The following is a 27,295-nucleotide window of genomic DNA, read 5'->3' as shown; positions in this document are numbered from 1 at the left end:
GTTTGTCTTGGCCTGGATCCTTTCCTTGAATTGGCTTACAACATGCCACAATAAAACACCTTGTTCACAAGTCTGAGTGGTGAACTGGCTTTGTTGCTGGTTAAAACATTCATAGAATTATGTCCACAGAGACTATGCAGTGCCTTATCAGCATTTCTCAGCTGTGTTCAGGGAATATTCTTCAGGCTTAAGGGGACATTCAGGTTGTTACATACCAAAGTAAAAAAGGGGAAGTTTCCAGGATGGTTTCCATGTTGGTAGATACCACAAAGAATTACAGCTAAGTAACACAGTTTTGGAAAAACAAATAATATGTAGTTATTCATTTAAACCATTTGTTAAAAACAACCTCTTTCCCCACACCAACTACAAATAATGCGTCTTAAAAAAACCACCAACCACAAAAAAAAACAACAACCAAACATTTTCTAGAGATTTAGTAAGACAGAGTTAAAGAACTTACATCTACAACTTTATATAGTGTTTGGTAAATGTGAGTAAGGGACAGTAAATTCAGAAGTAAAATAATAATAGAAAAAAAATTTAAATCTGGAAAGTTGAAGGCTTTATCCTGACAGGTTGAAAGACTGTGTATTCTAAACCAAAAATTTCAAACCTTTTTAGCAGCAATAAGTGACTTCTAGCTGTGAGGAACAAACAGAGTAGTAGTCTGAATAGAACAATCTCAAACTCCTAAGTCTGAGATTGCTTATATATGTATGTCTTCTGCAAATCTTTATTTCCAAAGTTGCACTTCTGAATTAGAGGGCAGGTTTTTATCTGTGCTTATCTGACAGCAACTATTTTCAGTTTACCTCACTTACCTGTTACTCTTCCTCCAAATACTAAGAAGGAACCATAACTTGCCATCACACCATTTTCAACTGACTAGATCCCAGTTATCATTGAGCCAGGAATTTTTACCAGCAAGCCACCTATTTCTGCCTGTTCATCAGGTTCCTAGAATGATGGAGTAGCCCTGTTTCAAAGGGACTGACCTCAAAAGATCATGTAGGCCAACCTTCTATGGGAAAGGAAGCCTAGATGAGATTATCCAGCACCTTGGTTCCAGCCCTGTTAGTCCAGTGATTTAATCTCTGCAGTGACTAGAAATGTTTCTGTACTAAATCAACCCGGTGCAGCATTTGATACTACTGTTTGACTTCTTGGAACACCAATTGCATGGATTCATGCAGACCATCTCTATGAAAGGGCTTCAAAGTGTTTTTTCAAGACTACCAAACAGTAGATTAGCCATTCATAAAATGTTCTGTGTTAGGAGTCTGAGGTAAAGCTGTATTAGTAGGCCACTGCAATCTACAATCTCTCTTTTTGCTGAGCTATTTGTCCCCTCCCATCATTGGGAGGCAGAATTTGGTTGATTTGTTTTTCAGTGCTTTTGAGATGGAAGGTAAGCACTTTTCAAGTTAGTTACTGATCAGTAAATTTTACACATCTCTAACACAGATAAAGGTGAAGAATCCTTATAATCCATTATTCCTTTCAAAAAGACTGCTTTTTGCTGCCTCCTGCCTTTAGAAATAGTAACTTGATTTTTCTGTAATAATTTTATTTTATTTTCCAAGGCTAACGATCCACTACTCTCTGTTAGGTTTCTTGTATGCTTTCTAAGACAAATCCATGAACATCCACAGAGCACTGGCTCCACATGTTCCCTAACAAATAGCTTATGTCTCCAGTGGCCTGCTCAAAGCATCTCTCAGCCCTACTAATATCTGCAGGCCTGCTAGTGAATGCCAAGTTGAGAACTACTATGCTCAGTTTTCATCAGTGATTTTTAAGAGAGAATAGTAATCTCATTTTCCAGACTTTCTTATAGCAGAGAGCTGGCAATGTTTTACAAAGTTTATTCCCAGATAAATAGAATATGACTTGTTCCATAATAATTAGTAATTTAATTGATTACATTGTTTAGTTTGTATTTATGTCAGGGCAGAATATCTATATCTGTCATAGCAAATAAATTGTAGTTAAGCAAATTCTTACTTAGCTGACATAATTAATGTACTAGAACAGGAGCCCCAACATAGGTGCCGAATTGCAACACTAGAGAATGAAACTTTAAAGCTGATGGCCACTTTCACCTATGAGGTTGATTTTACTTTTTTTTTCTCAGATTTATGAAGGCCCAAGGATTATTTTTTTAGCAAGCTACATCTGTTTGAGCATTTACCCTCTACTATGTTTTTTATTTACCTACATCTTCACTGCAAATGTTACCTTCTTCAAATAAAGATGGATTTTTTTGTTTTTTCCAGTGAAGAAAGTGGTTTACTTTAGTCCTGTAATTTCCCATATATTATTCCCAGTTAATCTGCCTTTCAGTACATGAATATTTCTTAAATTACAAACCATGGTATTTTGTGTGGTTTAGGAAGAGGTGGCAGCCATGAAACCCTTGGGCACCAGCCCTCTGGTAGCAGGGCAAGACCTATCTCTGTGTAGCTGCAACAGCCTGTGGGACTTTTACAGCTTGTAAGGATTCACTGCAGTTTAGAGGGATCTTTAGGGAAGAGGAGAGAGTTACTTTCAAGTGGATTTTTTTTTTTCCAGAGGGGGATGAATCCTAAAGTGGGCCAAGCTTGCAGAAAATTACATTAATTGAGAGTTTAATTACTTGAGAGGCAGTGTGGATCAAAGCTGTGTCTCATTTTACGCGAGCTCCAAGCTGGGGCTGTCAGGACCCGAGAGCAGGCGCTCTGTGGCTGCCGTGTGTGTGCAGTGTAAATTCATGCCATTGTGGTCACCGCTTGTTCCTGCCTGTTCTTTCAGTCTCTGCTTCCACAGGGAATCTTGTGCAAGGAGCTTTTTTCATGCTGGAACCCTAATTACCCAGGCACTAGTCTGGTAATTTCTGAAAAGTGTACCTATGACTATTCAGTAAATAGCTATTTATAAGTTGAGCACCAACAGTCCTGTTGGCCTGAACACTTTTTACCTTTTATCTCTTGGGATCTTCAGGTCACCAGAGTTGCAGTGTCACATATGACTTCATGCCTTTTTCAACTCAGTGTGCAGAAACCTTCCTGATATTGTGGCTGATACCTGATTTGCATAAATTCTACAAAGATTGCAGTTCTTTGTCAAGGAGTGCTAAAACAAGTTTTGTGGGTTTTTTTGGCCATACAATGTTAATCAATATTAATTTGAGTTGCAAATGGGAACTAGGAGTTGTAACTAATAAAAACAAGGTTGCTATTTCTTTTTCATGTTCTGTTGCAGAACACCATTTATACTAGTGGAATTATTTATTTTAAAAGTATAAACTGATAATAATCCTACAGAGGTAGGAAAACAAGTGTCTGCAGTCTCCCTAAATGAGTAATTTGCTTTCTCAGAATTTATAGTCCTTCTTTGAAGTAGAATCATCACATTTGTTTTATTTCCAGCATGGCATCAAATAGATGCCTGTAATCATCATGATAGATTGCCATCATTTTCTTTTGCTGCTTTTCTAATTATTGAAAGTATTCTGGGAAATATTAATTGTTTCCATTTAATTTATTATAACCTCATTACTTGTAAAATAAATAAAAGATATTTATATTTTTTTTAGTATGACAGGTGCATTCTAATAACAACCTTTTCTTTATTTCCTCAGCCTCAGTGCAGTTTCCATGGCAGAGATCTGTTTCACATAACAAAGTGCCCTATTATATCAAGTAAGTTTGCCTTGATTCTACTTTTCGTAAGTATAACAGAGTCCTATCACCATAACCTAGCAGAAAAACATAGGTATTAATTGGTTGCTAGAAATGCTATTGAGATTTTCTCTATGTAGTGTTATGCTGCCTATATTGTAAAGTAATGTTTATTGCTTTGTGTGCTGCATAATTTAGAAATACATAAAAACAAGTCACTGGCAAACCCTAATTAAGAGACTCATATAAGAAACAGCAGAGGCAACTCCAGTGTAATACACTGTCAGTGTTTAAACTGGACTTGTTCTTGTGTGTGTGGCTCATTCAGAGTATAAACTGTAGAGGGGGAAAAAACCAGAATTAATAATGTATTTAAAATCACAAAGTTCATAACCTAGAGCAGGACAGTGGTGACTGATATCTATTGAGCCCATTCCTAATTTTGTGCAAAATTGCTTTGTAAATAGTCATGCCTTGACTGTTCTTTTGTCATCTTCTTTAGATTGTTTTTATAGTAAATGATATTAAGGTAAATTTTACTCAGATATAAATATTTACAAAAATTTTACAAATGCCTCAATTACCAAGAGGAATGGTTGAGATATTTATTTTGAAAATAATAAGGAATACCTAAGTATAGAGAGGCATGGAGATCTTAATGTGCTCTACAAAGAGCAATCCCTAACTTTGATTTTTTTACTCTACCAGTGTTTATTTTGTTTGCCTGTACTTTTAAGGTCAAATATTGCAGCTTTGAGAGGAGGATAGGTCTTTGTTTGAAAGGTAAATAAAATTTTAAGAAGGTACAGTGTATAAGTGAGACCCAGAGTAGTGCATTTTAGGCTGGAGGAAATCTGTTTTTAAAATATTATCAGTTAGGGTTTGGGAAAAGAGTAGGGTTTCTAAGTCTGTAGGATGACAGTGAAATGGACCTGAAGACAGTTCATTTTAAAAGAACATGAGGATATTTTACTATTGCATATTGCTCATAACTCTGAGAGCCACATTTTGTGCCTCAAGCAATTTACAAGTACTTGAGAGCTTTGAAAAGCAGGTGGCAATAAATCTGTCAATCAAACCTGTTAGCATTCTTGAGATGTGACAGTTGTTTTTAAACTGTCATCTGAAGATTAATTTCTTTAAAGGATCTGGGTAAGTAACCAGAAAAAAAGCAAAAACCTACTATGAACATCCTTGAATTCTCTATAAAAGCATTTGTGCTTCTGCTCAGAATTTTGCAAGAGGCAGCAAAAACTGTGACACACTAGAGGTTCCTGGCTCCCTCCCAATGGAAGAAGAGGACAGAAGTTGGATGTGGAGGCACATTCTCTGCTCAGACTCAGGCAGAAGTGCTGCTAAAGTGATCACACCTGCAGCAGTAATTTAAGGAAAATGCTGAAGTGGCAAACTGCAGAAAGCAAGAGGAAAACTACCCTAAACCTCTTGTTTTTTCTTGTGGGTATGTCCTTAATGGACATTGAAAGATTTATGTTCCTGTTATACCTTATCAGAGTCAGTAGCTGGAGTTGGGGCATGATTTGGCCTCAGAGGGTTCTGTGGAGCTCACCAGTTCATTCAGAGTTGGGGATCAGAGATGGAAACAGATGGAACAAACTAAGATATACCTTCTGATCTGTGCTGAGCAAAGCAAAGATTCTAAACTTGAATATTTCATATGTATATCTTTTTTTATTCCTACCTAATACATTCTTCTGAGTTTCTGAGGCTCTCTCTTACCCTACCTCAGCAAAAGTTCAGTTTTTGAGAAATCTTTTTTTTTTTTTTTCATTATTGGTTCTGAAGAAAACCTTTCCAATATGTGCACCAGGTACAATCCTTCAAGCACACCAGTTGGTGGCAAAGTATTCCCTGGGAACACAGGCCTTGCTCCCATAGTAGTGAGCTGGTGGCCCTAGAGCTTGATTGCAGAATGAAACCAGCTGGGACTCAGAAACAAAACCCAGCATCTTGGAAATTGTTGTTAATGGTCTTTCACAGGAAGTTTGGTAGGGATGCAGAAGTGTAGGGCAAGTTCTTTGAGGGTTGAGGTCTTTATAGAGGTAGAGACCACTGTTTTATTTTCAGGATGGCTTTAATGGAGTCAACAGAATTTACTATTGCATCTCAAATGAGACTTTTCTAGTAATCCTTCCCTACTTTCGACATCATATGTGCTGCTAAAGCAATGTCTTGATTCTTGAAAAGGATTCTTGGTACATGTAACTAGTAGGATTTGCTTTTTAAAAAAAACCTTGAGGGTTTCTTTAGCTTCATAGCCTGGAAAGCAGACTGCCTTGGCTGTTTCCTAGATTTTTTAGTTCTTACTGATCTAAACATCATTGTTTTCAACAGCATCTAGATAAATCAGAGAATTGGGGAAGATAAAGGAGAAAACAACTGATTCTGAACTTCATTTGTTTTCTTATGATGAGGCTGGAGAGTACTCTTGGGTTTAAATACCCTTTTAAATCTTTGTCTGTTGCTTAATTTCAGACACAGTTTAAAGAAGAGAGAAAAACAATACTGACATGAAAAACTTACTAGTTTGGAATGATTACATGGAGTAAGACAATTCAAGAGAACAGTCAATAAGATTTAATGATTTTTTTCATATAGAAAGAAAAGCTAGGAAAAAAGGAGAAACTGATTTAATTTTCTTTTTTTTTTTTAAATTATACTAACACCTTTCAATGAGTTGCCTTTGATGTAAACCACAGCATGAATAGAAGGAACAGCTGCAATAAGTCTCAAAAACTTTATCATTTGAGAGCAGCTGACTGTATTTACAAGAAGAATTCTATGTTCAGAGGGAAGATTTAAGATGCCAGTTGTTCATTTTATGGTATAGCAGAACAAGGATAATAAAAGTATGATCCAGTGATTGGTGGCTGAAAAATGAGAAGTTTTAAAAATTAATTTTGAAAGGGAAATAAATGTTAATTGAAATCGGGTTACTGAAATTCTGAATACGAACACTTTTTTTAGACAACCATGAATTTATATCTCTACTTCATTTTGATAGCTTTTTGTCTGTGTCCTTGAATGAGAAATGCTAAATATTCAGAAAGTCACATAGCTGCAGATGATGATGTAGTTATACCTTTGTTGAGTATTTGGGAAAAAGAAGAAACAAGAACCAACTGCAGTCTGCAGTTTTATTGCACACAGGATGTAGTTTAAAAATATTAGAGAACTGCGCCCGAGAAGGCAGGAGAAAGTACTTTAGGCAGCAATTAATCTGTAAGGAGGGTGTCAAAATGATACAAGATGTTGTATTTTCAGGTAAGAAACACTTTGTTTGGTTCCTGACACCAGAGGTAGCTTGCATTTACGTGGGTAGAGAGAAGTGGCTCAGTGGAAGGTCTTTGGTGTGGTGACTTTGGAGTCTAGTTTCTTCTCCCCACCCCATTTGTTAATGGTTGGCACTTCTGCCCTTTCAGGGGTTGTGTTTAATCAGGTAATGAGTCATAGGAGCAGTCAAAAAAACAGTGTACAACCTCCTCTGCCCTGTAAGTTCAGACAGAGGCAGTTTGGGGTGTTTTGGAAAGAATCAACTATTTTGCTTAGCTGGAAGGAGGATTTGTAATTCATTTGGCCCAGGCTTTTCAAGGTGTGTGTTTCCTGGGCTATGGTGGATATTTGAACTGAACTTACACACATGATCTACCCTGTCACTTTTCTCTTGTATTGTTTTACTATCTAAGCCAGATTTGTGAAATGTTGCTGCTTCTGTTGATCTGATTTTAATGTAATCATTTTGCCTCCTATTTGATTTTTTTTCTTAATACCAATTAGAGAATATTTTGTATTTCTGTAGTCTGTAGACACAGTAAAATTCAATGAAAACCTTAATCTGTAAAATCTTGATGCTGCTGCTGCAAAAAAAGCATAGTCTTTCATACTTTTTCAATTGAACTAATAAGCATATGGAAGGGAATGCAACACAGAAGGCACAGTTTTACCAGTGCACTTTATGTAATAAAAGTGAGAGGTTTGGGCAAAAGATTTGGCAAACTTGCCATTGAATACATTTTTCATAGGTTAGTTGGTAAAGATTTGAGATTCAATAGGGAAAAATTTCTGTTGTTGTTAATTTATAAGTATTTGGATCATACAAATAAGACATCCTTGACCTTTGTAACAGTAAATAAAAAAAAAAGCCTATATTACATAGCATTTCAATAAAAAATATTCTAAAAATAAGTAGGATAATAAATTAAACACTATGATCCTTAAACATCCCTGAGGGGAAACATGATAAATATGCAGAAAGCATAATTACCCTAGCATTTCTCACTGTTTTTAACTACAATTTAAGTGTTCTTTGGCCATGTACCTTTCAATGCCATAAATTATCAAATATTTGTGCTGTGCAGAAGAAACAAAAGGGCAATACAGAAGAGGTTGCAGTGAGTTTAATCTCATGCAGGGCATTACATAGGGAGAGCAATTTCTTGTTGCAACCATTAAATTGATGGATATCAAGCGCCATAGTTGCCTTGCCGTTTCTGTAATCCTGCAAAGTGGCTGGCATCACCAGCGTCTTAGAAATCCTATTTTATCACCTCCTATATTTTGTTCAGCTTTATGGGGACAGGAGTAAAATGTTTTCTGCTTCTCCGTTTTTTAAGAGTCTTCAGAAAGTCTTTGCTCATGTTTGGTTTATGCCTGTATGAGGAAGAGGGGGAGAAGTAAAGGAGCAGAGAAAAAAAATTTCTTTTTTTATTATAATTATATCCATAATCTCATTCTTATAAGTATTAGGTATTTCCCTTAGAAGGGAAAAAAAAAATCTAATTTACAGAAAGAGGTAATACAAGTTTGAAGGTCTGAGAGTTTCTTCAATTACCAGTTCCTGTGCTCATCTTCATTTTCAATTAAAGAAATGCAGTAGCACATTTCTCTGGAGTGATTTCAAAATATCTGCATATAAATGGTTCTACCAACCTCTAAGGTGCAATACCCTTGTGTTGCATTATGCCTACTCTTTTCACCACAAAACAGTATTTTCTAATGGGCTTTCAAAAAAGAAGAAAGACATGAAAATATGCAGTATCTAGCCAAAACACCTTGACATAAATTGGGTTAGTTATGCCATTTGAAATTTGGCAGGGGCAGCAAAGTCAGAGTTCTGAGTGCTGTTGATTCATTAGTGATCAGTAAAGATCCTGAGTTTGGGTAATGTTTTGTGCAAATAACTACAGGAACAGAAAGGTACTTAACATCGTGCCAGAGTGCTGTTTCTTGTGGTGTTTGCCAGTGATTATCAACAGAGGCCTTGTCTATGATAAGAAATGATAAAAAATACCCACAACCTGTTTCTAGTTTTCTTTCTTGTACAAAAAGAACAATTTTTTTCACAACTCCATGAGCATCTTGAAACACCTGGAGATGTTGAACTTAATCCATTCATTTCAATAGGAATGTTCTTTTCTTTCTAGAGCATAAATTAAATGATATGGTAACTGTTTCTCAGCTTTTTATTTACAATCAGGAAGTGGTTTAAAATGGATTATCTTTTCCACTTATAATTAGAAAGCTTCCAGCAAACATAATGGATAAGAAATAAATTGTAAGGGCAAATGTTTGTCTTGTAAGCTTTAGAGCACTTCATTAATATGTGGGTGGTTTGTAGTTTGGAGTATTTTATGGTTATCATGTTTTTTTGTTAGTGAAATTTACACAAATGCATTTATACTTTTTAAGTTACACTGGTTTGTCAGGTAATATATTAATGGATGCATGTTTTGCTGTGTGACTCATATTGAGTTCATAAGTTTGCATAAGAAGAGATTTAGAAGACTCTTGCTCTGAATAACTCATACTTTTGATAGGAGCAACAAAAAAAAAATCTCTTGTCAGTGAAATGCTTCCAATTCTTCCCTGACTAAACCATGAGGAAAGATGTAATATGTTCGTGCCCCCTGTGTTAAGCTCTGTAGGGCAGCTCACTTCTGTAACAGGCAAATTCCCTCCTTATGCCACCCACTGAACAGAATGAAATCTTGTACCTTGGGCTCCTGTACACCTTGAAAAATTCTTTTTTTTTTGGTGCCATCTAGAAGTGAGGTGAATAATGGACCTAACTGTTGATCACCTTCAATCAAAGTTAATATCACCTCACTCCATGAGTAGTTCTTGACATTAGCAGGGTGCTTACAAGAGAAGGTGTTCCTTGCACAGTCATCACTGTGACCCAGGACAGAAGTGCCATGGTAGTTGTAACAGAGAGAGAAGACTCTGCAGGTTTCTCTGTTCTTGGTTAAATGCTTGGTTTGAATATTTTTGGAAGTTCAGTGAGAGGAGTTTTTTATCCCTCTTGTTAAATTTACAATCATGTTTTTTTTTCCATGGCTCTGTCCAGAGAAGTCTGGCTTTGGTGCCTAAAAGAAACCTACCCATGGAATGTATTTGGTGATGGTGGCAGCAGTGCCTGTGACAGTGAAGCTGCTGCCTCCCTTGACCTGAACAGACTGTTGAGCTGGTGATTCATTCACTTGGAGCCCATTGCTCTTCTCTGCGGGATCCTTGAACAGAATTGCTCGGCTGTTACCACAGGTTTCCTGCTGGGTGTTTTGGGATTGGGCTGGCACAGTCAGCCTCTGTAGTCACTTAGCAGCTGTCAGGTAGTACTGACTTTAAGGAATTGGAAAGGATTCTCTCTTGCCTTTTTTCAGTTGCACCAGATGATGTTCACTTGGCTTCCTTTCTCACAAATTCTGTGTGGCACAGAAAGAAACTGAGTGATAAGTTTTAAAAGTCCATTGGTCTTTATGCAGTCTGGCACGAATTTCTTTTGCAAATATAATAGAAAACTATTTTATGGTCATTATTTCATTAGGCATAAATTTCATGTTCTGTGTTTTTCTGTAAGGAAAAAAATTAGCTTTTCAGGTATTTACTGCATCAAATGGAGAAACACTATTACAGTGCAGGATACAGAAGTTTTTGATATCTCGTTCATTTTTCCGCTTCATGTTAAGTAAACACAAAATAGAAAAAAAAAGCATATTTTTTATGGCATGTTTTCACTATTAAAGTGATTTTAGTCTTTCAGATAAAACTGTACTGAAACTCTGTATTTAAAGTATAGGATTTCAATAATGAAACTGTTGTTTGCTCTTAATTCTTGGAAACTTGATTTGAAGGATAAGGTTTGATTTGTAAAATCAGCTCTTATTCATTGCATATGGGTTTATAAATTACTTACAAGCCAGGATCTAAATTGCAATTAACTGTACCCACATCCTAATTAAGTATTGCAAATGCGTAATGAAGTATATTTCCAGAGGGAGAATAAAAAAAAAGGCAAGGATTTATCCAAGCACTTAAGTATTTTTTCTTCTATATTTTTAATAATTTAAAAAGAAAAAAAGAAAGGAAAAAGAGAAAAGGTCTCTGGACTTAGCTAAATAAACTTTGCATTTCTGCTGCAGCTCTCAGGAGTATTTTCACAGCATCCCACTAGTCAGAAATATATTTGTTCATGAAACCATATGTTTAATGCCAGAAAACAGGGAACTGGGAAATAATGGCTGCAATTCAGCAAAGTCCCTATGATCATGGCTGGTTTTGCCATCATAGTTTCTAAGGCAGTAAACAGGATTTGTCTCATCTAAATTGCATATAGTTTACATGCAGTGTTTGCATTGATATTTCAGCATTTAAAATAGAGGGAAATGTATTTCTGAGTATACATGTATTTACAGCTTCTGTCGCAGTACTGCCACCTACCTTTACTTATAACATAAAATATTGAAGTTGTTTTAGTTAAGGCTTTATTTTTCTCAGAAGATCCTAAGAAATCCTTTTCACTTAGAATGTTGACAGTAAAATCAGCAGTTGTTTTGGAGTTTTTTGTTTTGTTCTGGGGCTTGACTTTTAGAAGTGGCTTCTTAGGGAATTTGAGTTAAAGTTGAGTCTTTAAAACAAGCTTTATTGAACTGATCACATATTGTATTCATTTCTATGGGCAGTTGCAGTGGATTTAGTCAACAATTCTAAATGGGCAACATATTTATGGCATCCTGTTAACATGATAATGCAGACATTTGGCAGCTTCCAGAGTAGTTTTGAGATTATTAAATAAGTTGGGCAGTATGAAATTGTATTTCCTGTTCCTGTTTACTTCGGTATTTTCTGAAGCTGTATATGTTCTTTTTCTGCTATACTGTAGTCTTTTGACACCAGGGTGAGAATGCTGGACAGTCACCAGCCTTTACCATGGCAAAGCATAAAATCCAAATATATTATTTCTTGTTGCTAACTTCATGATTGGTTTTTATTGGTGTACCTTTTACAGGAAAAGGATTGTCAATCAACTTGTTTTTGAAATTACTTTTCTGGACAAAGATAAGCATGGTATTGTTTTAGAACTGTCTTTCTAAAAAGTGCAAACCCACTGATTTACTGGCATGCATTAGCTTTAGAGTTTAGCATTACCAGAGCCTTGACCACCTTATTGGAAATTTGAAACATGATAGGAATTCATGTGATAAAGATATCATGAAATAAAATGAAAGCTTCTATTCAGGAAGATGTATTCAGATGTAAAGATGTATTTAAGTATTTTCTTTTGAATTGAGTGGAGTTTGCTACAGTATTTTTGAGTCAAGGTCTGAAAGAAGTCTTGATTATTGTTTGAATCTCTCTTTTTTAAATGTAGTCATGTTCAGTCAGTAACTAGGGAGTAATCACGAAGAGGAAAAAGAAGATTTTTATTTATTGTGTTAATAGGAAATACATACTTTGCCTATGAACTTTCATGAAAAACCCCTCCCAAGTTAAGATGGTGCCAGATAGACAAATGAGATCCACGGCAGAGTGTGAAGCCTGATGGGGAGAAGCTGTCTCTGAATACCTAGACTGGACTCAAAGCTGGAAAGGACTGTAAAATGAGGATCATGTCCCATGTACAGAGATCCATTTCAAGCACTTTCCACTGGTGTATGTTTGAGGCTAATGCATACACAAAAGCGTCCTCAGCACTTTGTTAGGAGCTTGCCTTCCCTTATGGTATGTGTCCTGGCTGTGCAGTTCTTTGGAGTAAGGACTTCCTATACAATTTTTTTGTACCACCTAGCATGAAAGGGTTCATTCTTGGTTGGCTTCTTGATTAAAAAATAAATGTTGATGATAAATTATTGTGCATTCACTGAGGTACAGCCATTTATATGTAGCAAACGATGATACAATTCACTACGTATAATACCAAAGTGGCCTTTTTAAAGTCATAATTTACAACCAAGTATCCCTCTGTGCAGGAAAAAGAAAGGGTGTATTAACAATTTTTAAATAGAAACAAAGGTGAAATACTTAGTGTTCTCTGAGCATTACTGTTAAATTTGCTAGCATAGCATAATTTTGTTTTCATTAATTTTTGAAGGGAATCCTATGATCTTTTTAACATGACTTCTCTGATTACTTACCTTGCAAATCTAGTTCAAATGTAAATACTTTGTGAGACAAGAATGTGCAATCATTCCAGCAGTTAATATTGATAAATACAAGTAAAGTGTGGCTTGTAGAAGGGAATTGGAGATTTCAGTGGACCTGACATAATACTTGTTTTGGCCCATATGGCTGCCTACTTGAAACCCTGATAAATTGAAACAGCAACACTAATCAGTAGGTTAAGGGATGCTGCCTATTGAATCTCTGTTCTGTGAACAGCAGCGTAGAGCATCTCCCTTAAATCAAGATAGTTATTGATTGTGTGAATGGTGATCAGGTTTCCCATTGGACTCCGTGATCTTAAAGGTCCTTTCCAACTTAAATGATCATGTTACATGTTAAATAAATGTTACTGGTAAAGTTTAACATCATTGTCTGTGTTCAGATACCTATGCTCAGATATTCAATGAAGATTCAAATAAATTCTCAATATTTTTATTTCTAAATTGTTTTTACAACTATATTTGTAATTTTACAGCACAGGAAATTTTGTACTTTTACCTTATTAGTGTACCTCTTAGCTGTAGGGTCAGAGTCCAGCTCTTACCATCACAGTTAGAATCAAAAGTAAATATTGTTAAATATGGGTGGGCTGTTGGCTGAATAGCTTTGTGGTTATAAAATCAAGGAGCTGGGTGGTACAGATCATGCATTTTAATTAGAGCTGAGGGATTTCTTGCCACTTAAATGCCGAAAATCAGAATATCGTTAAGATTTTATTCTTTGTAAGTGCATATGTGTGTTTCCTGAAACTTTAATTACTTTGTTCCTTTGTAGTCATGAGACACAGACGACTTGTTGGGATCATCCTAAAATGACTGATCTCTTCCAGTCCTTAGGTGAGTGCATTCATTTAAACATTGTGATTTTTATTCCATAAATAAAAGCTGCACTTGGATACTGACCATGTTTGAGTTCTTGTGACCTGAGTATAACAGCATTTCCCACTTTGTGGTGAGGCACACTTTGCCCAAAACCTACTGCCTTGGTCATTGATTGCATTTTGGCAATATTAATTCTGAACCGTGTACTCTGACTGTATGCTTTAATGCAGTACCTTGGTTTTTTTCTTTTAACTTCACAAGGAATTGTCCAATGATACAGGCCCTCTGCATGTTTAAACCAGGGCTCTGGTCTGCAAAGAACAAATTTTGGTAATAAAATAGAGCAGCTATCTTTTCAGTAAAAGCTAAACTGTATTATAGTACAACTAGTTCAACATGCCCTGACAGCATCAACATTTACTGTGAAATCTCCCATTCTAAGGAGAGGAAGGGTAAAAAATACTGTTAAGTGAGGGAAAAAATGTTACTGTACCAATTGCTTTCTAAAACAGAGCTTACAGCTATGAGACTGTCCCTTTTAAGGCACACTTTGCAAAGTCATGGCATATAAATCAGAGCTTAAGCCATTTTTTCTGTTACTGACATTTGCTGCCCTCTGTTTCCTGTATATTATCTGATGGAGTTGTAAATTATTTGAGAAACCTGATGTATTTGAGCAATTTTCTGGGAACTATGTACCAGTGCATAATATGTATGTGAAACTCTCCTGTATATATATGTATGTATATATATGTACGTATATATATGTATGTGTATTTATTTGTTTGTTTGTTTATTTATTTATTTATTTTGCATGTGCCAAGATAGTGTTGGCATTTCTGGAGGGCCACTCTCTTTAAGGTCCTGGACTGTCAGAGCCAGGAGGCTTTCCCTGAAGGTGAATTGGACTGAGGTCCCAACTTGTCTGGTTTTATAATTTGTTCTGATATATCCTATTAATTCATTGCAGAGAAAAGGAGGGATATCAAACTTCTTCCAAAATATGAATATTTATATGTAAAGGAAAGCTATGGGCTGTACTTTTAGGGCCGCTCACGTTTCTGTTCTGCTGTTTCAGCTGATTTGAACAATGTGCGCTTCTCCGCCTACCGCACGGCCATCAAAATCCGCAGACTGCAGAAAGCACTGTGCTGTGAGTGGGGCCTTGGGGGAAAATGGTTTCTCTCCAGTACTTGGGGAAGGGAGAGTCAGCTTCAGTCTAACATCATTAAGCATGGACCAGAGTTATCCTTGACCCAGTGTCAACCAACAAAATGGCAAGAATTGCCAACAGTAGGTGTCATTATCGCAAATAAATAAAATAAATTAATAAAAAAAGAGGTGCAGCAGCTAAGTTGAAATGGTAAACTCACTAAGCATCACTTTCATCTCAAATTTTGTTCTACAGGTAAATTTGTTTACTTATAAATTTATTTATATTGCTAAGTATTTAAAAATCATTTCCTATTATATCACAACTATGATTTAATTCAGCAGCATGTTGCATAATTACCATGTACACTCAAAGTTTAGCAGCCTCAGAAGTGATAGATCAGAAGATCTTGTCCTGGCCTCTGGACTTGAGACTTCTCCAAGTCACACAGAAATTACCACACTGGGGATCTGTGCTCTTGCTGAGTGTCCTGTGTAAAGCAAACTGAATTTTAAAAACTGTAGAAAATTAAATACATAAGAACAAACACCTAATAGAAAAAAAAAAACCAAAAAAAACAAGGTGAAGTAGAAAAAAGCAAAAGGAAACTAGACAATTTTGGAAGAAGATGTGGTATGTGAATGTGATAAAGGTTGCAGATTTTGCACCTTTTGAAACATCTTGGCAACAGATAGTAGAGAGATGTGTGATACTACCAACATTTCCCCTTTACAAATTAGGAGTCCTTGGCATGGAAGGACTTTTCAGCCCTGGAGGATGCACAGTGCTGCAGGCAGAGCAGGAACACAAGAAGTGCAAAGTCCTCCTAGGGGGGTGCAAGCCGGAAAGTAGTTACACAAAGAGGGATCGCTTCCCACCCTCCACGTGGTTACCTTTCTTTCCAATCTAGAAGACAGCAGTCTGATCTTAGCTGGCCTTCAGATATCCATCATACTGAATGAAGCTGTGGTGGTAGCTGTGATGGTAGCTAGCTACTCCAGAAAGCTGGACTGTGTCTGTGCACAGCACAGGCTCTTATCAGTACCTATCACCAGTTCTTCATAAGATGTGGTCCCACCAAGGACTACAGCTTCATCTCCCAGCAAGACCAAAGAACATTATGAGCTTTTTGCTTGTCAGTGTGCAGGGTATAAAGTATTCATCAACATGTATCTAAAAGAAAAAGCAAAGCAAGAGATCAGAAAGCAGAGTAAAATTCTCCTTGTGTGAGCTGCTCCTCAGGGAAGAGTGGGAAAAAACAGACTGCATATGACAGATGCTTTTCATGTTGCCTCTCTCTGACAGACATACAGCTTTTCTAGTGACCTGTATAGATCAAGCTTCGCTTTCATTATTTCTAATAAACTTTGAAGAGGGACATACTTTCTGCTCTTGGTAGCTCTCCTCATTCACAGATTTCAGAAGTACCTTCCTCTTGTCTCCAATTTCAGGGGAGGGAGTTGGAAGGGAGGACAGAAGGAAATAATAAGAAGTAGAGACAATACTCCACTTTGAAAGAGCTAGGAGTAAAACTTTCATCTCTACAGGTCCAATCTGCCTTATTATCTGTGAAGTTGTTTGTTTACTCCATCTCTGTGCTTCGTGGGAAGAGACAACAGCCAAAAAAATCTTTGTTATACACGTGTACTTAATAAATAATTGGTTTTATTTTTAGGTGGGGAAAGAGTAATCTTCTGTGCTACTGCCATTCATTTTCGGGTCTGAGTCACTTTAGTCTTCCACTCTATTTCCTATTACATTAATTGCAGATGTATTTTAAAAGTGTTTGGATGCAGAATGCTTCAGAAAAGCTTATGTGCTAAGGCAAAGAAACATCAAAACAAATCACCAAAAATGGAGATCACTGTAAAATGTGACAAATTGATGTCACAGGCATGGTGTGTGTATAATGTCAAAGGTGTTTTTGGTGGGAACTCTCAAGAGCACAGCTGGAGCTGGATGCACAGTTCCACTTGCACCTGATAGATTTTGACTTTGCAGTGTAAGTCCTTCACAAGCAGATTCAGGACCAATTGCACTTTAGAATGTTCATTTGAGAAAACTTTAGAAAACTTTGCTGATGCCCTATCTCTCCTTGGTAAATGTCAAAAAATCTCGGCTCTAGGGAGGTTACTCCCATTTTCCTCATTCTCCTTTTAAAATAGAAATTAGTGTCAGGTTTCTTCTTGTTTTGTTTTTTGGCAGGTAGATTCCTGCAGAGATGTACCTTTTCATATACATGTGTATGTATTTTGCAGGAATGTAAGAAAGGCTGCAAGTTTGAAATAACAAATTCTTAGTCTTTCTGGCTCAGGTTATGTGGGGCAGATGTAGGGAGAGTGCTTTCCCACTGTAGCAGAAGAATAGGGCCAGAGTGAGTATGGTGTGTTGCAGATGTATTGGACAACGGTGTAGCACCACGTCCTGATGATATTTTATTCTTGTGCAGCATTCTTTAGCTCATTTTCAAGAAATTATAATGCCCCACATACTGAAATACAGTACTGAAAGGCAAAAAGGGAACAAAATCACCATGTATATTCAGAATTCTGTAGCTGAGTTCCTGTAGGTGATTCAAAATTTAAGAATGTTAATAGGACTATCAACCACACAAGGGGAAATATGGAACATTTAGACATCAGGGACTAAGAGAGCTGTGAGCACATTGCTCTTTGAGGGAAGAGTGCAGTCTCTTTGCTGCAACTGCTATCATTTGCAAGGTCTTTTTAATAAAAAGCTCCGCAGTAGTGCCCTGCTATTTTCCATGGAGTTACAGTAGCCTCAAATTTGCCATTAGCAGCTGTGTGTAGTTACTTGCTCATGAGTCAGTCACTCTCACCTGGTTTAACCGTGCTGAATGATATGATTTCTCTCTTTCTTTGGGAAAAAGAGAAGGGAAAAAAATGGGCCTTGTGTCCATGGGTTGGTTAAAAGCAGGATTGGTCATTCAGCATGTTCAAGCAGATGCAGAATGGTACTGCAGAAATGCACTGAAATCTGTGTAGGCATCTTGCCAGAAATAGCATGACAGTGTAACTGCTTGTCCCAAATTTTATTCAGCCAGGTAAGTGCTGAAGTAAGCAGGAATAGAAGTAATTTACTCTGGTTGTTCTGCGTGGATAGTGCCATCCAAAAGTGTAAGTTTAGCTTAATTTGCACTTGTATAGCATCAGACTTGCTGTGTTTTTAATACAAAAATACTGGAAGTACCCCTCCCAGGTCCTTCTGAAATGCTCAGGCAGAAATGTGAGTGAGAGATCTTAATGCCAGCAGATCAAGATGTGAAGCTAGCAGGCTTAATGTCTGTTGAATTTCTTCTTTTCAGTGCAAGGATGCTAATGTTAAGCCTAAGAAAAAGGCTATAACTTCTTGGCTTCCAAAGCTTTCTGAATTTTCACAAGCTTTAAAAAGGGCAGGTTTGTGTGCTGTCAGTCTGTTTTATGCAGCGAATTACCTGCTTTTAGTCAGCCATTAAGTACCTTAGAGAAACAGGTTGCAAAATAACCAGAAAACACAAAAAACTCAGACAAACAAACAAAAAACCCCTTCAATTCAAACATAAAATAAAAGTTAATACCAAAACAAAACCAGCAAACTGATTGCATTAATTTTTACAGGATTTTCTTTGTCATTAGGGTTTTTGAAGTCGTGAAGGGGAAGTGTGATAAGTGGCCATCTCCTAAATTCAGCATGTATGTCATGGGGACAGCAGGTTACCCTCACTTGGCTTCCCTCCACATCTCAAAGAGTAGTCAGGATTACACTGTGAACTGGTTTTGGGTTCATGTTGGCTTTAGATATGCCTGTGAGCCTTTTGCAGTGTATCACATCCTTTATAACTACCGTAGAAGATTATGCTGCAGTGAGTGCATTGCCAAACACTTTGGCTACCTCAGGTCAAACTAGGGGCAAGGTGTTTTGCTGCAATTACCAGTCTGCCTCTTTGATAAATACATGGCTGGCATTTGTTTGCAAGCCCAAGAGAAGGGCTTAAAATATCCCTAAACAAGCAAGAAAGAAAATTAAAAACAAACAAATGTAAGCCCCTGCAAATCTGATGCTGTGAGGTGAGAATGGAATATACTGATTTTAGTGCAGGGGAGGAAAGGCAAGGGTTGTGAGGTACTGTTTCTCACTTTGCAAAGATGTGAGGAAGGGTAGATAGGGGACAAGGGGTTGGAAATGCACCCTTCTTTTGGTAGATAATCCCGGAGTTCTTGACAGAGTTGCTTATAGTGGTTAATGTTTTTTTGCTCTTGCTTCTTTTTCTGTTGGACTTGCTTTCCAGCCCAGATAGAATTATCCAATTTGCACAGGATGCAAATCTGGGCTCCTTATTTAACACTGTTATTCTTCCCCTCTGCTCTTGTAAGACCCCACCTCACAAGCTAATGCATCCAGATCTGGGGTGCTCAGCACAGGAAAGATGTAGACCTGTTGGAGCAGGTCAAGAGGCAAGCAATGAGGGTGGTTGGGGGATGGAGCATCTCTCCTATGAGGAAAGGCTCAGAGAGCTGAGGTTGTTCATCCTGGAGAAGAGAAGGCTCCAGGGAAACCTTAGAGCAGCCTTTCAGTACCTAAGGGAGGCTTAAAAAAAATAGGGAGAGTAACTTTTTTAAAAGGACAGATTGTGATAGGACAAGGAGAAACAGTTCTAAAGTAGAGGAGGAGACATTTAGATTAGGTATTAGGAAGAAGTTATTTACTGTGAGGATGGTGGCACACTGGCACAGGTTGCCCAGAGAAGTTGTGGATGCTCCATCCCTGGTAGTGTTCAAAGCCGGGCTGGATGGGGCTTTGAGCAACCTGGTCTAGTGGGAGGTGTTCCTGCCATGGCAAGTTTCTAGGTTCGAACGAGAAAAGAAAATCTTTAAGGTCTCTTCCAACAAAAAAAATTTTCTGATTCTATGATTCATTGTGATGATTGGTGAAGAGCAGTTCACAACATGCCAGAGATTGTCAAATGGATTTTTTTTCATTTGAGAGATGACATTTATAATGCAAATGTGTTACTGACTCTTCACAAACAGCTCAGTATGAGCTTTTAATATACTCCAGCTGCATGTTATGTATATTGTAGCAAGCATACTAATACATTGCAATTATATTTTTAAGTTAAAGTCCTTGCTTGCATAAAAAAAAATTCACTGAGGATTATACCATTTATGTTTCATCTTTTCCACTTTCTTTTGCAAAAGGACGTAGAAGAGCTCATTGATGGCCTTTTCTTTTCACCATGCAAACCTCAGATTTTCACAATCACTTTTAAATGGTTTTGAGAACAAAACCCTTTTCCCCCTGTAAAATATCCATTGCATCACCAACTGCTTATAGGAAGAATTCTGTAATAAAGGAGATAAAAATATTTTTCAAGAAAGCATAGCATTTAGTGTTCTGGAAAATTACAATAAATAATCTCCCTGCTTTCTTTTAAGCCCTAATTTAGCAACTGCTATTCAGTTAGTCAGGGCTTTAAGAAAGAATTCTTGCTTAAAAATTTGCTTTGCTTTACATTTGATCAAAAGGGATAGTCTTTTTATAGGATTCTGCTTTATGATAAATATGAAGAATCCCATAAAGCCTCATGAATTCTCTGTGTGTGCATCCAAAGTTAGGATCCTCTAATCACACAGACTACTTTAGCAGCTATTTTAATGTTGTTCTGGGTTGTGCAGTGCCATTATGTTTGTAGTCTAGTTTTTTTTAAAGCAAATAGTGCCCAAATGCTGCTGACTTGTCACAGAGAATGGTTTGTCACTATAAAGTTACTAAATGAAAGCCACTGGGCTAGTTGTTTGCAGTGTTTGCTACAATTTGCACATAAGCAATTATTGTCAATGTGTATTCACGCATTCCTTTTTTTTTTTTAATCCTATTATTTTTTTAATCTATTATTAGTGGACCTGTTGGACCTGAACACAACAAGTGAAGTTTTCAAACAGCACAAGTTAAGTCAAAATGATCAACTGATTGGTGTCCAAGATGTGATCAGCTGTCTCACTACCATCTACAGTGGACTGGAAGAGAAACACAAAGATATGGTGAATGTTCCTCTCTGTGTAGACATGTGTCTTAACTGGCTACTCAACGTGTATGATAGGTAAGAAAAATGGCTTTTTTTGTCACAGTGTGTACCCCCAGGAATGATCAATTATAAAGCCTTAAAAATTTCTTTATTAAAAAGTTATCTTCTGATGTTTTTGGCTCCATAATGAAAGTACAGTTGCACGCAGTAAGGTGTTTCTTATGCCGTCCTGTTCAGCACTGAACTAAGATTACACTGCTTTTGTACTACTACCAAAGAAACATTGAAAGGATTAAAAAAAAATATGTATGTGAGTAGAGAGCTAGCTGTGTTCCTACTGTGAATATTCCAAGTCTACCAGATTGATGGCCGTTCAGACCAGATTCTATTTCTGCCATTGGTGGGGACAGTTTTTGCATGTATTTTACACTTAGTTACTTGCTCTCATAATCCTGGCTGAGCTCCCTGCCCTGAGTGCTCTGTCAAATGGAGGTTGTTGTGATCTCAGCACTAAAGCCTCTCTGATTCTGGAGGGTCAGCAGTGTCCTAATTGTGGCTCCATTCCAGCATGTACAGTTCCTGCCATGGATCAGTTCTGAGGGCTGGTGTTACGTGGTCCTCCTGCCCTTGTCCTGGCAGCCAGGCTGTATTTCCCAAGGACATTGAGTTTGCCTAAAGAATATTTTGGGATGCTTACAGTAAGAACTTGTGGGTTTATTAAAATACACATTTGCTGTTTCCAGAGAGAGAACAAAGTCTCAAAAACCATGAAAACATCCACTCCAGCAGCCTTTTGTGGTTTTGGCCAGTTCTTTCTGAGCCCTTTGTCAGTTCTTTCCTCTGCTGGAAATTGAACTCTGTCCTCTCTGCCCTGCCCTATGTCAGCCTGCATGACTTGCAAGCAATCTACTTTTATTTAGTTGTGCTTTTGAGTCATGAGTTTGTTGCCTATTTTTCTTAGTGGCATTCATTATCCTTATCTCCCTTGTGTAGTAAAAACTGGGGGAAGACTTGGTTTCCATCAGCTCCTCCATGCCCTAAAATGTATCTCCTTACATTGCTTCAGCAAAGGCCTTTCAGGACTCTTTTGGAGCTGACTAAAGACTCAGTAGTGTAGTACAGGTTGTGGTTGCTTGAGTGTGTCTGATTGAAAATAGTTCAGAGCTATAAGCAAAATTACAGATCAGAATTGCTAAGCTCCATGAGGGTGGTTACAAAACTTTCTGTCTTTCTCCCCATTTGCAGCTGAAAAGAGCAAAAGTATTTCTTGAATAGCGATAAAAATTCTTATACCTGACTTTGCAAATGGGAGTTTTTACTTGTAGATGTATACATAATCTTCAATATGTTCACTCAGTGCCAAATTCTAACAGTTCATAGCTTTTTGCTTTTTTCCCCTCAGAGGATTACATACCAGTTCTCCTGTACTTCATGGATATTTTACTTTATTTTGGTTTTAGGGGAGAGGGAAGGAGGGAATAGAGTACACAGAACCATTTGCCATTTATCTGCTGGCTATCGACATTCAAACATTGCTATTAAATATTCTGACATTTCTGTTAGTTGAACTTCTCCCCATTACTGCTGAAAAATTAGAGGGTCCATCAAATATTGACTGGGATTTCTTCCTGCATTTATTTTTATTTTGGAGAGTTCTGTATTGTGAATAAACAAATGGATTGCTTGCAAATAGAGCAGTAGGTCAAGTGAGTTGCTTGACTGAAATGTTATTGACAATTTAGAATAATAGACATAGTGATGTCAGAAAATTTTTTGTAGTTACTGGCTGGGTTTTGTTTTCTTTTGGACTGAACACAAATCTACATTTTCTTTAGATGCTTACCTTTGAATCTTAACTTCAGGTAGAAGTCAAGTTGTTTAATCTGTTCATATTTAAAATGCACTTGGTAAGCAGCAAATCTTTCTTTCAGTAATGTTTCCAGTTTCTCCCATTTCCCCTTGACTATTATGTTGAAAATTTAATGTAGATGGTTCTTCAAGCCCATTGAGACTTTATTTAAACTTTGAAAAATCCAGGATGAAGGTTTACTGAGAGAAAATTACATTTTACAGTGTGTTTCTGTGTTCCCCTTTCAAATTCACTCTAGGAAGAAAAAGAAAAGCTAGAAGACCAGGCAGCAATTCTAAGCTGGAATATTTGGTTTTGTTTTCTAAACTGGCCTTTGCAAAAGAGCTAATTTGTGTCTTGGCATTTCCATTGTATATAGTGCATTGGTGTTATGCATATAAAATGTGTCAAGTTGTTAAACTGCCAACAAAAAGCATCTGTTAGTCTCATGCTGCTAACCTGAGATTTAATTACAGATTTACAGATTAATGGCAAACTGAATAGTTCTCCAGACTTAACCTGCAGATGTCTTTGGCCCTTAAAAAGAACCTATTTATTTTTAGAAAAGGTCTGTTATGTTCTGTTTTTTCTGACACATTAGAAGTGATTCATTCTGAGCAGAGGAGAGAAACACTAAAATTACTCAGTGACTTTTACTACATCAAGGACTCAAAGGTTGTTCCAGACATCAACATCTGTCCTTATAAACATTTTCCAAACTTTGAGTTCTTTTTTTTGGCTAGTCCAAAGATTTTTTTTTTTTTTGTGAAATTAGAGATAACTATCTTGATACTTAGAATGAGAACTGTGAAGGAAGTTTTGATCTATAAAATACTTTGGCTAGGCCTGTGTTTAAAGCATCCAAAAACAATAGCTGGTGGTTTTTCTTTTCAACTATATACTGTCACATTTGTTGAAATCTCCAAACATCATTTATAGAAAAAAGACTGATAGCTTTCAATAATAATGGAGTAGCTTAACACCCCTTGAAATGAGTTGCTTCTATATGTACTGATTCAGGGCCATGACTCATTTCAATTAGAATTACCCATAAAGAAGCTTTTATGTGCACTGTTTAAATATTTTGCAATCTTTATCTGACTTCCTGTATTTCAAGTTTTAAATTTTCTTAGGTTTTTTTTTAATGCTAGGATACTTTTGGTAATGCCTTCTTTTAAATTGAATTTCTTTGGTACATTAGTCTGAGAAGGGTATCTGTGGTATCTGTGCTGGTATTTTCCATATGATCAAAGCTGTCTTTCATGCTCACTCTCTGCAGCACAATCTTCCCCTGAAGAATCACAACTTTGTTTTTGTTGCACTCATACACCTGGCAGATTCTAAGACCAGCCTGAATTAATATCCCAGGCCTTACCAGCATGTCCATTTCAGTCAAATCTGAACTTCTGAGGAATGAGATACCTGCTCAGTCAGCCTTAACTTCATGTATTCCCCTTATGTATGGTTTTGACAGTAGCTGATGGAAGTTTTCTGCATGCACTCCACTTGCATCCCCTGTGTTTATGATGGCTGTTTGGATTAATAGAGCACTCAGTGGGAGCAGCTTAGCAGGCTGTGATAGCAGTAAGAATGCTCTGGGGAGGTTCTGGCCCGCAGTAAGGCAGGAAAATGAGCTCCTTTGTCTGACTTGTCTGTGGGTGATCAAAGGGAGATGTCTCCGCTGACCTTCACTGATCTACCAGGCTGCCTCGTGTTGCTGGGCTATGCAGATAACTGGTAGCTGCAGTCCCTGGTAGTCCTCAGCTGCAGTGCCAGCCATTGCCACTCCAACCGGCGCCAAAGTGTTCAGCTGAGTTGCCACACTCCATGGAGGCACAATCAAATGAGACCCCCCCAATACTATGAGCCCTAGGATTCATCTTCCTATGTACCATCGGAGGACTAACAGGGATTGTCCTAGCAAACTCTTCACTAGACATTGCCCTACACAACACCTAGTGGTAGCCCACTTCCACTATGTACTGTCACTAGGAGCAGTATTTGCAATCCTAGCAGGCTTTACCCACTGATTCCTTCTATTCACTGGGTATGCTTTCCACTCAACAGGAGCTAAAGCACACTTTGGTGTAATGTTCGTAGGCGTAAACCTAACCTTGTTCCCCCAGCACTTCCTAGGCCTAGCTGGCATGCCACGATGATAGTCAGACTACCCACATGCCTACACACTATGAAACACCATCTCCTCAGTAGGGTCCCTCATCTCTTTAACAGCTGTAATCATACTAGTCTCCACCATCTGAAGACCAGTGTTGTCTAGGCCTGAGAGCTCTTTTACAAGAGAAGGCTGAATGGCTCTGGGCTCATCTTCATTCTCTAGTTTTCCTTGCTAGCACCTGATGGTTTTATGCTACTGTCCCTCCTCCCTCAGGGACATAAGGTTTCTCTGGACTTCATGTTATAATTTTGTTCTCGAAGATTCTTTATTGTGTATTCCTGATTGCAATCTCTTATATTTAATTGTGTTGCCTCTCTGACAACTTTTTCTAATCTGGCTAACTCCTGTATGCAGCTGTGCCCATCACTGGTTGTCCTTTTGGCAGTTGCATGCTTAGATAAAATGCTTATATATACTGTGCTTGTGTCATCACAATGCTGCAGAATATTTGCATACCACTGCTGGCAAACAGTAGCTTTTTACACTTATATTCAACAATTTAGTGTTAATTATATCCTGGTTAGTACATTTATAATTTACAGGTTTCACAGCCCTCTGTTTTGACTATGGTATAGACTGTGTTTGCTTGTCAAGAAGTTTTGGATCCTAACCCAGTGTTAGAAAGTTATTTAGAGAAAGGAATAGATTCAGGCTCCCCTTCATCAGGATCAGAGAAAAAAAAATATCTGAGCTGCCCAAAGTGGCCTTATCAATTGATTTTGTAATGACAAGCATGCTTGTATTGCTATAATGAGTCTGAATAGTGTGCTGACGTTTGTGGCATTTATGACACATGTGGCATAAATTTTTATGAATTCAGAAATTAAAAAGTTTCTTGAATCTTCCCACTATAAAGCCTTGATTCTTAGGTTTTGTACATATAGGACAATTAGATGGTTATGCTGCCATTCAGAAGCATCTTGCATGGTGGTCCTGCACTTCTGCTCAGCATTGGTGAATCACATCTGGAGTCCTGGGTCCAGTTCTGGGCTCCCTCAGGAAAAAAATAAGTGGACAAATTGGCATGAGTCCAGTGAAGTACAGTGAAGACAATTAAGGACTTGGAGTAACTGATGTGTCAGAGGCTGAGGGAAGAGAAGTTTCAGGGGGATCTTATCAATGTGCATAAATACCCAATAGGAGCAGAAGAAAAGATGGAGCCAGGCTTTTCTCAGTGGTGTGCAGTGACAGGACAAGAGGCAGCAGGCACAACTTGGAACACAGGAAATTTTGCTTAAATATATGAAAAGAAGATGTTTTCAATGTAAGAGTGATCGAACAATGCCACAGGTTACTCAGAGAAGCTCTTCAGTCTCCATCCTTGAGGATATTGAAGTGGGATTCCAGGGAAACCTGCTCCACCTGGCTGAGCAGGGGCATTGGTCTCTGGAGGCCCCTCCTGATCTCAGTGGTTTTGTGACTCATTAAGATGGGAAAACTTAAACCATTGGGTTGGAAATGTCAGTACTACAATGTCTGTGGGTTTAGGGGGACAGAGGGAGTGTGTGTGGCATTTGGCTTTGTTGTGTTGGGTTTTTTTACTATATATATGACATTAGAGTTTTATATCTGTTTCCAAGAAAGAGAGTAGGGGTGAATTTGTTACTCTTTCTAAAATGTAATATTGCAGGCTTTGTAATTATTTATGTAATTTTTTGAGAAAATACTTTTTGTGTGAAGGAAGTATTTCAAAGACCCTGCAGAAATCTGAAATCAGGAGAAGCTTAAAGCCTTTGTGCCCTCACCTTTTAGCTGCAAAGTCTCACTTTCTGTCTTTAACAAACAAATGATGTGGTCAGTACCGAGTTAAATCAAACTCAAATGAATGTTCACTTTTTTTTTCTGATGAATATAAATTTAAAGCACAAACAGCCATACACAGGGAGGAATAGAGAAATAACTTTATCAGGGTGTAAAAATGAGCCATTTAGATGGCAAGGTATGCCAGAATGATGTAGTGTCTGTGACTGAAAGAGGTAATTTGAAGCTAAGCTTGAATATATAAAAAGGTGGCACTTTTATAGCATTCTGGAAAATTGGGTCCCGATTTTCCAAATAGGCAGTAAAAGTAATAGATGTTTTTGATTAATTTGGCAATAATTTCTGTATACCTCTGTTCTGTCTTATGGAATGAAGATACTGCTGTCTCGTGT

The 27,295-nt window shown here is 37.5% G+C and overlaps 1 protein-coding gene across 2 annotated transcripts in view; it reads left to right on the top strand.

Moving 5' to 3' along the window:
- UTRN (utrophin) overlaps positions 1 to 27,295 on the top strand; it is a 309,554-nt gene that overhangs the window by 236,282 nt on the left and 45,977 nt on the right. For both annotated transcript variants that reach the window (XM_058021836.1, XM_058021837.1), the window contains 4 exons: positions 3,623 to 3,683; positions 13,893 to 13,954; positions 15,018 to 15,092; positions 20,991 to 21,192. In XM_058021836.1, the coding sequence (XP_057877819.1) occupies positions 3,623 to 3,683; positions 13,893 to 13,954; positions 15,018 to 15,092; positions 20,991 to 21,192 (400 nt within the window). The remainder of the gene's footprint in view (positions 1 to 3,622; positions 3,684 to 13,892; positions 13,955 to 15,017; positions 15,093 to 20,990; positions 21,193 to 27,295) is intronic.

This window comes from Melospiza georgiana, chromosome 3 (assembly GCF_028018845.1).
Source record: "Melospiza georgiana isolate bMelGeo1 chromosome 3, bMelGeo1.pri, whole genome shotgun sequence".
NCBI lineage: Eukaryota > Metazoa > Chordata > Aves > Passeriformes > Passerellidae > Melospiza > Melospiza georgiana.
This window is presented reverse-complemented; position numbering and strand designations above follow the sequence as displayed.